General features: G+C 53.6%; 2 protein-coding genes across 2 annotated transcripts; both read left to right on the forward strand.

Moving 5' to 3' along the window:
* Nucleotides 1-6,254: 6,254 nt before the first annotated feature.
* PG985_006201 (uncharacterized protein) lies at nucleotides 6,255-9,723 on the forward strand (the record flags this gene model as incomplete). The annotated part of the gene is made up of 2 exons (XM_066825970.1): nucleotides 6,255-7,402; nucleotides 7,455-9,723. 2 exons carry the CDS (start codon nucleotides 6,255-6,257, stop codon nucleotides 9,721-9,723), a joined length of 3,417 nt encoding a protein of 1,138 aa, XP_066685577.1.
* Nucleotides 9,724-10,970: 1,247 nt separating this feature from the next.
* PG985_006202 (uncharacterized protein) lies at nucleotides 10,971-13,258 on the forward strand (the record flags this gene model as incomplete). The annotated part of the gene is made up of 6 exons (XM_066825971.1): nucleotides 10,971-11,048; nucleotides 11,104-11,243; nucleotides 11,331-11,624; nucleotides 11,687-12,121; nucleotides 12,194-12,450; nucleotides 12,519-13,258. 6 exons carry the CDS (start codon nucleotides 10,971-10,973, stop codon nucleotides 13,256-13,258), a joined length of 1,944 nt encoding a protein of 647 aa, XP_066685578.1.
* Nucleotides 13,259-13,387: the final 129 nt, after the last annotated feature.

Raw genomic sequence — 13,387 nt, forward strand, 5'->3', positions numbered from 1 at the left:
GAATCTCATCCTCCAGACACGCGCCCCCTTTCCCAGCCTACCTATCTCTTTTCCAAGGGCAGACAGGGACCCATCTAGCAGCAACAGGAGGGACTTTTGGTGTTACTTTGGGCGATCGCAGTCCCACGCAACACTGCCTGGGGGACCAGAGCTATGGATGTGATAAGTCACAGGCCAGGCGAGCAGAAGAAGAAACAGACTAGCAAAGACTTGCGAGTGCGATCTCTCGTCTTTGTGCTCTCTCATCTGCTGTGCGGCCCTCGTCGACCCCAGAGCACGCTATCTCCGTCTCACCGCCCATCTGGGATGACCGATCATCATCCTGATGCCTTACAAGCATACGAAAATAGAGCGATGGACTATGTATCTAGGCGGGGAGTGTGAGAGTATGTGTGTGAAAGGCAAGAGACACGGAGAAAGGGAGAGGGAGGGGAAGATACTACTAGAGGAGCATAGAAAAAAGAAGAAGAACGTTGTCCGCAGCGGCTTCACACGAACTATGGTACGTTGTCTCTTGTCCACTCCTCGCCTGGTTATCGCAGGGAGAAGTCGGCGTATGACAGAGATCTCCTCGCGCAAAATCGTCATGATCTTGTATCGTAGAACATACAGTAGTATATTGACCCTGTAGTATGCCGGGCTGGTCCTCGTCCACATTTAGATCTTGTAGCTCTAGGGGTTGCTCGGCGTGGGTCTACAGTATTACGTAGGTTAGGCTGCACAGATGAAGGGTGAAAGAAAGACATAATTAGCTTGTGGACAGCCAGCCTTAGGACCACAAGACGAGCCCCCTGCTGGTTTCCCTCCAGAACTAGGCGCCAGTAGTCATCTGTCGTCTCTTCATGTCAGAAACGTACATAGCTGCTTTCCTAATAAGGGCAGACAATAGAGTGTCCTCGGCCCACGACCAAAAGGAGACACAAGATACAAGCCACAGCAGAACCCACTTGTTTTGCGTACAAGTACATTAAATAAGTACTTGCCTCTTAGGTAGGTATGCATGCAGAGCCTGCCCTATATAGCAAGTCGCCTTATTATGGTCGGTCCATGCAAAGCTTGGCTATTCCAAGGACGGCCTTTTTGCTGGGGACTCCGGAGGGCTCAGTCCAATTTGGATCGGCGGCAGAATAGGGCGTTAGATAGCACCGTGGCACAAACGACAACTGTTTCGGGGAATTTCCCATGGATCGAACCTGTCTGCTCTCCGCAAGCTCGCTTCCTGAACGGACCGAGTGGAGACCAATGTCTCGGCCACTTGCGTGCGTGGCTGTCTGTCTGTCTGTATGTAAGCCTACTGGTAGGTATATCTTTGTTTTTGTTTTTTTGTCCCTTCTTCTCTTCCATCCACTCTAGGTACTAGCAGGTAGTGGACGGCTAATGGTGGTCCGCTGGTCAATGTATTTCCCCATCCATATGCCGTGTTACGTATTACTACAATAGCACAAGCGTAGCTCGCTTCGATCCGGCCAAAGGCAACAAAGAGCACGTTTTGGCGGCGGTCCCCCTGTTCAGAGCCAGAGTCAGAGCCCATATCAGGCTTACCAGCCACTTGGGCGAGGATTATGGGGAAAGGAGTCATGCCGTGAAATCTGAAGTTGCACAAGTCACAATGCAGGGACGGTGACGGGTTGGCGATGAACAAGAAGTTGGCAAGGCCCCTGGTTCTGCGTTTAAGCAATTTTTCCCTTCCTAATTTGTGTGTCTGCTGCATGACAGGGGAGAAGAAGGGTGGCCTGGAGGGTAGGGGAGGAACAGGGACCGAGTCTGCTGCTGCAATGTTGACAGACCGGGTTTCCTAATGCATGATGGCCTCACTCCATGTACGAATCCGATCTAGTTGGCGGCTAGGAAGAAGCTTAGTAGGGGGTTCTCGCGCCTACGGATGCAACAGTTCTTTTCCTGGGGTTAATCAAGCGGCAAGCAGGCAGGTTAGGTAGGTACATTTATGTAGGTAGGGTATGGTTTAGCCACTGGAATCTAGACGGAGATCCGAGACAGTGCTTGGGCTGGCAATTGTTCTTCTGACGGTTGTTACTGCCTAGGTTGGGCAGGTGTATCGCCTTCTAGAAGAGAGAAGAGGGAGAGGGAGAGGGAGAGGGAGAGGGAGAGAGAGAGAGAGAGAGAGAGAGAGAGAAAGAGGAACACGGAAATCATGCAAACGTCTTTGTACGCTAAGCCACTTATCGACGTAAGAGGTGTTGCTATGTATTGTCACCGTATGCGAACCGAACGAAATGTTCCGTTGCACCCATCCTCTAGAGGTAGGGTAGGCCTGGTGTGAGGTATGCTGGCTGACAACAGCAACAGCGGTCGGTGCCTGACCTGAGACAAGACGTTGGGACTTGTACTCGGATAACACGACAGTCTACTTGTACTTAGAGGTTGCAATGCCATTATTGATTTGCACTCACTCTCGGCTTTTCTTTGGACAGCAGCAGCAGCAGCAGCAGCAGCAAGCCCACTTAACTCGGCTTTTATCGAGTCGCCGGCCAACCAGGATACTGCTTGCCGAAGGACATGGCTCTTCTCAGCAGTGATCATCCCGTCTCAACCCTCCTTTCACTTCTGCTTTCACCACCGCCTTTGCTCTACCACTATCAAATCTTACCAGTGCATATACATGCAATCCTGTTGAAAACAGGCCCAGATCCATGCTCCTGTCCATGCCCATACCCATATCCATGCATTCGACTAATCACAAGGTTGCTATTAGACAACTACTTAACGTCAACAAGAGCTGGGTACAGATATTACATATCAATAAATGCAGTAGTCCAGAAGGGGGTCGGGGGTTCGATACTAGGTTACCGCGATGTAATGTCCGAGAACTGTATTTCCTTGCCAACCAGCCAGCCTGCCACCCTGCTTGCATACACATTCATCGTATATAATATACAAAAAGCACCGCATGGAAGATGAGGAAAATATGAACGCGTCCTGCATGTCTGGTAGGTGAAGCATGGCAGCATGGCCTCCCCCTTCCCCGCCACTTTTGCTGTGGAGGGTGTTGGATGGTGTGTACTACATGTATGTAATAAACCATGCATTGCAATGACAGGTTGGTGTGCATCGGCCAGAAAAACGCCCGAGAATGCTCGAGGCCTGTTTCCAGGGCTTCCGTTCAATTCTACTAGGATTGCAGCTTCCAATGTTCGTAGAAACCATACATTGGCCATTTAGCCCTTTCGAGGCGATCGCCCGCATGATCGCTGCACCCTGTATCTTGGCTGATGAAGCAGTTGGCAATACCCATCAGCCCAGGTATGTACTGTAGCATTTCCATCGGCTCAACACTCACGCTGCCCGTGGTTGTTAGTTTTCTTCCCTACCTCTCCTTGCCGTCGACCAAGTAAATTTATACATATAGCGAGGTGCCAGAGCGGGCGCAACATCATACCTTACCTAACATCATCAACAGGAACTATTCAACATTGAAGGATGTACCTACATACTTTCCAGCCTGACCTGTACTTCAATACATGTCAAATGTGCATCGATTGAATGCAGTATCATTTCTACAGCCGACCGTTGTCTTCTCTCTTTTTGTCTTGATGTACTATTCTGATGTCATGTCAGCAGCAACGAGTGATTTCCCCCCGCCGCTCAATGGTTCAATGGTTCCCCTCGACTCCACACAGCCGATCAGGTCTTTTGTTGCATTCATTGTTCCTACCCCGGACCTTCAAGCTCCACCTCCCGGTTCTTTGTATCTGCTCAATGTTCATGTGCACATCTCATGCCTACCCCCGACCGAGAGATATAGATTGACGAACGCGGGCTCGGCGCTGGCCTGGCCTGGCCTGGCACGTCTTTAGCAAAAGGCATCTCAGGTGCAGCTGGCAAACAGCACGACACAACGAGGCAACAGATTACGGCACAGGTGCGGTACCATCGTGATCACCAGTTCTTCTTCTTGCTGTGTACATATTGCCCATCCGGAACATGCGGCCGCGTCTTGGTTCGCTACTTTGGTGCATTACTTGCAGGTACCTACCTAGCTTCCGCCGTTTGGTTTCGATGCAATATGTCCGGGATCGACAACAGCCGGCGAGGAATATGCGAACATGCCTGCCCAGTTTTCCTACACGTTACTTTAATCTAGAATGCGGTAGGTAGTAGTTCTGGTAGTGTAGTAGGCCACTTGGACACACGCGACATTGCAGAGCACCGCAACGCCTCATATACTACCGGGGCCATCACGAGTTGCAGCTGAGATGGCTAAGGTGGTGGTGCACTACTACCTGCCAACGAGATACAGATGCAATGCAAGAGTCGATCGTCCACATACACATACCTACATTCGGCCCGGCTATTCTTCGTTGTATGGAAGAGACCAAGCCTGATGGAAGTAAGACCGCCCTACTCCTGGCGTGACGTGACCTGTCGCGATTCATTCCGAAATCCAGCCTGGTGCTATCTGACGGCCGTGTATGGTAACCATGGCGCCTTCATCCGAACAAGAAGATTTCCTCGCTGGGCCCTAACCGCATCGCAGCCTTTTCACAAGCAGTAGCCGCCGCGCCCGAGTACACCTTGTCTGTGGTCGCAACTGCAGAATATATTAGTTCAACAAGCATGTTAGGCAGGTAGACTGGTGAGGTTCGTATATATGGGTAGTATGGGCCTATCATGGGCGAGAGTTCCCTTTTTAAACTACAGCTTCTTCCTAGGACCGGCCACTTTTAAACGCCCTTTGACTGTATTGTCGGGCTTTGACAAGTGAGATCTACATCGGTGGCATGGCCTGCCACGGGATGGATGTACGACTACGAGCTACGAGTAAGGGCCTTACCTCCAAGCTGGCATCCATGAAGGTTTCCTACCCGACTCTACCATCTAGCTCTATCTGGAATGGCCCGGGTTAATAATGGATGACATACAACCTTCTTCAAACCTTCCCCTCCTGGCGGATCTCTCAGGCTTCGTAGTTCAGCCGGTTCTGGGGAAGGGGAAGCAGGGCGGCGGCGCAGAAAAGCATTTGGTCGGTCGGATGAGAGATGTCGAATTAGCGTGCCCTTGCTACAGTACCTCCCCGCCTCGGATATTTCCTGGCGATCCAACGCCTGCCATGTAAGCGGGTACATTGCGGCTTGTACATATCTCAATCCCCGACCTCATGTGGCGGGTCTCTAAGCGGGAAGGTTCGGATACACTATATAGGTATACTTGGACACTTACATGCAAATATATCGAGCAAATGTGTGATGTGTGAGCAATTGCAGCAGCGACTCACATTGCCTGCCTCGCCTCAATTGATACTTACCACGCATCCTCCTTCCCCAGGTCGCCCAGTCGCTGTTACCCCAGGTCTGTCTTGTCTTGCATTGACGTCCTGGGCTTCCGAGACATTGTTAGGCGCTGTGTCTACCCAAGTATGGTGAATCCTGAGGCCCTGTCACGGTTGGGCCTGCAGTATACTAAACCATCATCACGTGGTGCCGTCTTGTTCCAATTCGACGATCTGGACCGTCATCTTTTGCTGCTTCCAAACAGGCTAGGTTAGGTATGTAGGTTAGAGAGGGACGACTTGCTGGATGGATCAATCTGAATGGGGCAGTCAACACACACAGTCTGCACTCTGAGTGGACTTACGGCTCACTACACTCGATTGGGCCGGGCAGCCGGCCTTGTTCTTCTGCTTCCTCCTCCTTCTCCTCCACCACCAACTCATCCCCCATCCTCCCATCAACCCTCCCCCCCTGCCACCTACCGCCTCTTTGCTTCCCCACAAAAGCCAACCCGCCGAAAACGCATCCCATCTCGCGTGGAGTGGATTCGCTGTCGTATGCAGGGATCAGAAACGCCATTGAGCCGGGGGTCACCCCCGTCAAATTGCCAACCTTCTGAAGCCGCCATCAGCAGCGATCGTCGCGAAACCCCCCCAAAACCTTAAACAGTACTTCACCTCACTTCCAATTCATACATGTTTGCTGTCTTTGCCCTACGAAAGAAATCTCGTTGTTTCATGTCATGAGACTCATTCTGAACGCCCCCGACGACGCTGTGGCTTCTGGCATCGCTTCCTGGACAGCCCGAGTAGTCTTCACCACCCCCAGCTGAGACAATTAGGACCACGTGGGGCGTAGAAGATTCCCCAGGACCTTTTCACTGGGGACTCGAAGGCATTACTACATACCACTCTGTGACGCACGCGAGCCTCGACCCAGGAATTCCTCGCGCCGTCGAATCTTGGGCCGGCTGTTGCGCCGCCGCCGATATCTGCTCCTCTTTGGACTTTACCTCTCGGTTCAGCAATGTCACCCAGCCAGTCCCAGGCACATAATCGCTCATTATCCACAGCCAGGCCCGATGCCTCTCAAGCTTCCGCTGAGTCCGTGAGCCCGGCCGCTCAGACCGGCTCAGCCGATATGAATGAGTTCTCCATCCACTCAACACGCGATGGCCTGCCGGGCAACGCCGCATCGCACGGTTTGTTGGAAGCCCCTGACTTCCAGGGGTTTTCTTTTTCCTACCAGGAGTTGCCCGAAGGGGCTCAGATGATGGGACTCGACGACCACGCCACAGACCTTTTTGGGCCATCGGGCGGGGAAGAGGCTCTGGCATCGATGGGCGACGGCAAAGACTCGATCGCATCTGGTGCGCCCAGTGCAAACTTCGCCACTACTGGACAATCAGAGAGGCGGCAAAGCCATGATGTATCTGAAGATGAAAGCCCGGGTGGCACTCATGCGGGGGTCAACTCCAACTCCTTGGAAGATGACATGTCGGACGAATTCGGTCTGTCCGCTGGTGCCCCGGGCGACGGGACGGACCTTGGGCGAAAGGATAGCAAGTCGGACATTACGCCAGCCTGGAGCGAGCTAAAAACAAAAGCAGGAAAGGAACGGAAGCGGCTGCCGCTGGCTTGCATCGCATGCCGGCGGAAGAAAATCCGATGCTCTGGCGAGAAGCCAGCTTGCAAGCATTGCATCCGGTCTCGCATTCCGTGTGTGTACAAAGTCACGACGCGCAAGGCCGCTCCGCGGACCGACTACATGACCATGTTGGACAAGCGACTGAAGCGGATGGAAGACCGGATCATTAAAATCGTACCAAAGTCGGAGCAAGACACGGCCGCCGCTAATGTCACACGCGCGAACCTCAAGCCCGGCATCATCGGTGCGTTGTCTTCCGGGAAGCAAGTCAAGAAGCGCGGTGCGGACGAGGCGTTCGGCACCGGCTTGGACCACTGGTCTAGGACATCATCCAAAGCAAATGCGGAGGATTCTAGACCGGCTTCTTTACAGGTGCAGGAACGAGAGGACGGCAAGCTTCTGACGGAGGGGCGTGAAGCATTGCCACCCATGAACATACGCGAACATCTAGCCGAGGTCTTCTTCGAGAATATCTATGGTCAAGTCTATCACCTGCTCCACAAACCCAGCTACATGAGAAAACTAAAGTATGTCATTCACGGCCTCCAAAACTGTGGTGGTTGGCTAATCCGCCTCTAGGGCCGACATACTCCCCCCAGTCTTGGTGCTCTCTGTTTGCGCCATCTCTGCTCGCTTCTCGACGCACCCCATGTTTGCGGCTATCCCAAACTTTCTGCGCGGCGAAGAATGGGCAGCCCACGCTAGAGACATCGTCACGAGGCGATATGAATGGCCCAACATCACCGTTTTGACGTGTCTGCTCATACTAGGTCTGCATGAATTTGGCACTTGCCACGGAGGGCGGAGCTGGTCTCTAGGCGGCCAGGCAATCCGGATGGCCTTCGCCCTTCAGCTGCACAAGGACTTGGAATTCGACCCCACGCGGTCCAACCCGAACGCACAGCTCAGCTTCATCGACCGGGAGGTCAGGCGGAGGACTATGTGGGCGTGCTTTCTCATGGACCGGTTCAACTCGTCAGGAACCGACCGTCCCATGTTCATCAGGGAGGAGACAGTGAAGATCCAACTGCCGATCAAGGAAAAACTATTTCAACTAGATATGCCAGGGCCTACCGAAGATCTAGATGGCGAAGTACCACATCCTGTGCCCGTTGACGAGGGACAGTTGTCCAGCCCGAAAGACAACATGGGCGTGGCTGCTTACATGATCCGAACCATCTCTTTATGGGGGAAAATCATCAGCTTCCTGAATCAGGGAGGCAAAGACATCGATAACCACACCATGTGGGAGCCCGATTCGGACTACACGAAAATGCTCAAGCAAGCCGAGGATTTTGCCGGGGCTCTGCCAGACGGGCTCAAGTACACGGCTGAAAACCTACGTTTGCATGATACCGAAGGCATGGCAAACCAGTTCCTCTTTCTTCATATATCGATACAACAGAACATCCTCTTCATGAATCGCTTTGCCGTGTCATCACCCGCGGGACTATCAAATGTCGACGTACCAAAAACCTTTATAACAAAGGCAGGGGCCAAAGCCTTTGGTGCTGCCAACAAAATATCCGACTTGCTTAGAGACGCCGAGTCATTTTTCATTGCTGCACCCTTTGTGGGATACTGCGCCTTCCTGTCCAGCACAGTACACATATTCGGCATCTTCTCCGGAAATGTGGCAGTCGAGCAGTCGGCCAAGAAGAACCTGGCGACCAACGTCAGATTTCTGGGGAAGATGAAACGGTATTGGGGCATGTTTCATTTCATGTCGGAAAACCTTCGCGAACAGTACCGTGTCTGCGCGGATGCTCACCGGCAGGGGACGCCTGCGGCGGAGAACGCCACTGCCTCGCCCATATTCCAGTACGGTGACTGGTTCGACCGGTACCCGCATGGTGTATCATCGTCCGACTTCCTCGATCCTGCTGGGGTCAAGAAGAAGGAATCCGGCGATGACGCGGTGCTCGAGCAGAAACCAGAGACCTATACCGTCGAAGAGTTATTCGCCCAGCTCTCCCCGCCACAAAGCGCCGAGACCCGAGAGGGCGCCCCCAGTGGCGTACAAAGCCGACCTCCTATGCCAAAGAGGAAATCGGTTGCCAATATCAGCACCCGAAAGGCCGGGATGCCACCGCGTGGCGGATCGCAGCATCTCGAGCCGTTACTTACCGATCTAAACCCAAACAACCTTCCCGAGCACGTCCAGCAGAGGTTACACCACCAGCGCCAGCAATATGCCGCTCGCTTGAGTAACCAGCAACGTAAGTCCCTCACCCCCATCGCTTGCCGCGGCAAGATCGAGGCTGACCTCGAATTCGCAGGAAACGCAGCTGCTGGGAACGTGTCAGCATATCATGCTCTGTCGCCCATCAGCCCGATCGGCGCTGGTCATGGGCATGGGCACGGGCATGGACACCCTCACTTCGCTGTTGCTGCTGCTGCCGCGCATGGTCATCATGGCCACGGCCACCCGGGCATATATAACCACGATCTGGTCTCGCTCGGTTTAGCAAACAATTCAACGAGCATGATGCCACACCTCGACCGGCAACTCGTCTTCGGGGCTTACGGTGGGATAGATCCAACGACTATTAGCGGGCAGGAAGCCATGATAAACTGGGATGCACTGGCTGGTACGAACCACCATGCCGGAGGGAGTAACGGAGCTGGTGTCGGTGGTGCGAGCGAGGGCGGACCTACCGGGATGCCGTCGAGCTACCATTCGGAACCATCGTCTGCCTGGTTTATGCCGTTCAACATGGAAGCGCCAGAACTCGGGCAGGATGTTGCGGCAGGTATGGCGAGTATGGAGGGCTTTGGCGGTATGTTTAGCCCCGGCGGGATGACGCCAGGTAGTGGCCTAGGACTGCGAAGGAACAGCCACAGGTGACGGGCGCATCACTCGGCTGACGGGGAGGCAGACGGATGCTCCAGGGGAGGAGTTGGTGCTTCTTGTTCATATAGGTATAGGTCAGGTCAACATGGCGATAATCCTCGCATGTTTTGGTGGAATGCAAGGCGTTCTGTATGGCATGTTGAAGGGAGAGCACAACATCCACGTTGGTATACTTTGTTGTACATATGAGGCTTCCACTGGGGGTCGTTGATCAAGATATCCACGGGAGACCAGCCTTCCGATGACCGGTATGCTGAACCGGCAAGTAAGCAAAATGAAGAATAACGAAAGGGATTGAAAGAGAAGAAAAGCAGAAACAAGTGCGCTAGTGTACGAAATCTACTCGGAATATAGAAGATATAGTTGCTGGAGCAAAAGGTTGGGAGGGAGACTGCATGTAGGTACATATAGCAAAGCCCACCAAACCAACCCCTCCAGCGATGTCAGCCTACAGTACGGAGTACTTAAACAATCCATTATGAAGGGCAAATACGGGCGGCAGTCGCGCGACTGCCAAAATACAGAAGTGCAACGAGCATCGTATGATGGTGGCATGATGGGGTCCAATCTTGTGTGCGATTCACCCGGCACTAATACGACATAGGACAGCATCTGTTGCCTTTGAAGAAGCATCCGAATTGCAGATGAAGCTTCACCTGGGATGGCGAGCTATATCGCATACACATACTAGGTAGCTGGCCACCTTGTTTTTCGAGTTCAATGAGCAGTCGACTAATCGTGTGTACACAATATTTTCAAGAATAGCACGGGAAGTTAGTCGGAGGCGCCTGCCCGCCCGCGACTATCTGATTAGGAGCAGTATAGACTTCTCGACTATACGGCCTTAATTACATTACTGTATCGAGTCTGGAATCATATGCATCTATATGCACCCGCATGCGATGATTACAGATTGACGAGCAAAAGATTGCAGATTGCGTCGAGATTGGCACGCCTCGGTACGTAAGTAGGCCCAAAGGTTAAATAAAGACTGCCAGACGAGGTGTGCAGTTATATCCCTTAACTCCGTTTTCGCTAGCCGTTGTCGGCTCCGAAAGATGGCCGAAGAATATAGCCCGTCCCGCCCATCATCACCATGTGACTGTAACCGCAATGCCCCAATCTCCTCGATTTGAGTGCTATGTTATGCTGTTTCTGTGCGATGCCCCGCGTGTCAAACGAATGCCCGCTCCGTCGTCCGTCCGGTCTGAAGGAAGCACACCAACTATCGGCCACCCACCATGTCCGAGGCTGTAGCCGCGCCGACGCCAAGCCGCATCAAACGAAACAGCGCCTGCACTTCCTGCCGTGACGCAAAAGTAAGTACCTAAGTATACATCACGTATTTCGTGACTGGGGCTACCTAGCCTCCAGCTGGGTTCAAGGGTAATGCGGCTTACAGCGTTACTCGCCCGTGATAGGTTCGGTGCAATCCTGGCAATCAGCCAGGCCTGCGATGCCAGCGTTGCAGCAAACTGGGATTGGAATGTGTCGTGGATAGAACGCACAAGAGAGTCAGCAGGCGCAAGTGAGTAGAGTAGTGTATAGAAAGCCATACTCTGTACTCGAACATTAGCCTGATGCCGGCCATCCTCTCGCAGCAAGATCGACGAGCTTGTCCAGGAAATCCGGACCATCAAGCAGACCGTCGGATCCAGCCATCATCCCCCTGCCACCGCCCCTTTTCCCAACGATGTCCCCTTACCACCACCGGTAGTCACCTCGCCAGCTGCAATCGGAGCTTCGTTGTCAGACAAGAGTACCGCCTCCGTGCTACCCGCCACGACGACCCCGGCAACGACGCTCGTCGACGATGTCCCCACTGAACCAAGTCTTCCTAGAGCTCTCGGCTCGCAACCCTTTTCTGGTGAAGATATCGATTACTACTTTAAGATGTAGGTGCAACTTTCCATACCAAATTTCCTTTTGGTCGCGCACAGCTCACGCCATCTCCCAGGTACTTTGAGCATTTCCACCCGTATATGCCCATCGTGAGGCATCGGGATCCGAACAAATGCTACGAGTCGGGGCCTGTCCTGTTTTGGACAATCATTCTCGTGGCTTGCCGGCGTTACGCCAAGAACGCCCAGGTCCTACCTTTTCTGGTAGATGCGATGCGGCGAGAGCTGTTCTCCGTCCTGTCCAGCTTGCCGATCAACATGCAGACCATCAATGCTATGGTTCTCGTCTGCACCTGGGCCTTTCCGGACGTGCGATTCGTCAATGACCCGACCTGCATGTTCACCGGCGTCATCATGAATGCCTCGCTTCTGTTAGGCTTACAAGCCGGAAAGGGGTCGAACCCGGCATTCATTTTCGGGGGCTTCCAAGGCAACTTCACAAATGAGGAAGCACATTATACGTGGGCAGGCTATAACATCGTGGCGCAGAGGTACGATATCGCAGTAACCCAACCGCAATACATGAGCATCTTGACAAATGGATCGCTAAATACTCTGCTTAGGGCCGCACACTACATGGGCCTGCCATCGCTCGGCAGCCTTTTCAACCAGACGGTGCAGAACGTCATTGACGGCCGCACGCCGTTCCGTGTCCCCTCGTCTTTCCGCGTGCTCTTGGATTGCCAGAAATTCGCCCATCGCGTGAGCAAAACTATTTCTGCGTACCTGGAGGAATCCGAGGGAGTTTCTTCTTACATCGTACAACAACTCGAAGACGATTTCGCCAACACCCGCGGACTCATATGTTCGGAACGAGCTGGTAGGTTTTCGTAGCAAAGACCAGAAGCCACTGACGGAGTATTATCCCCCACTAATCACCAGCTACAGATGACATGGACAAACTCAACGCCCTCCTGGTGCAACTGGAGATCCAGACATATTATCTAACGCCCTTACCGGGCTACAACCCCGAGTCCTTGAAACGCAACATCTTGCGGGCATACACCACATCACAGGCTGTGCTACGTGATGCCCTCAGCTTAGACGAGCGTGTTGGCTACCTGAAACACATGCCTCATTTTGCCTTACGATCCTTACTGTCGGCCATGTGCATCATATACAAGGTGTTCCGGTCTTCTTACAAGGAGACCCTGGACAAGCAGGCAGCCGAGCGCAGCGCCGCCAACTGCATGGAGGTGTGCCGCCGCTCGGTCGTCCAGGAAGGCGACCTCGGGGCTCGGCTCGCCATGCTCTTCGAGTCCTTCTGGAGCGTGGCCCAGACCACGGCCGTCTGGCACGTCGAGCCCACGGTCACTGCCGGGACCCTGCGCATGGGAGCGGGCGTGTGCTTCGACTGCCTGAAGCTCTGGAAGGGCGACATGGAGACGATGAGGCCGCGGACTGCGCAGCCACCCAATGCCGAGGGAGGCGGAGGCGGCCCCGGTGGGGGCGATAATGTCGGCAATGTACTACCCGGGGCAGGAACGACAGGCCCGGCAACATTGGGCGCTGGGAGCGTGGCGGCGCCCGGGCCCGACCCTCTGGCGAATATCGATTGGTCGTTCATGGACGAGTTCGATTGGAACTTCGAGCCGAACCTACTGGCACCTATGGGTCTGGGATCATGATGTTGTGCGGGGGGGGGGGGCGTATCGGGTGGTCCGAACATGAAGGCATGCCCGCAGAACTGAGTTTAACTGCACCCAAGATTCCAGAATACCTACCAATACTAGGCAACCCAACACTTGCATGTTCAT

Source organism: Apiospora marii, assembly GCF_038362585.1.
Source record: "Apiospora marii strain CBS 49790 chromosome Unknown utg000004l_segment0_segment0, whole genome shotgun sequence".
In the NCBI taxonomy this organism is placed as follows: domain Eukaryota; kingdom Fungi; phylum Ascomycota; class Sordariomycetes; order Amphisphaeriales; family Apiosporaceae; genus Apiospora; species Apiospora marii.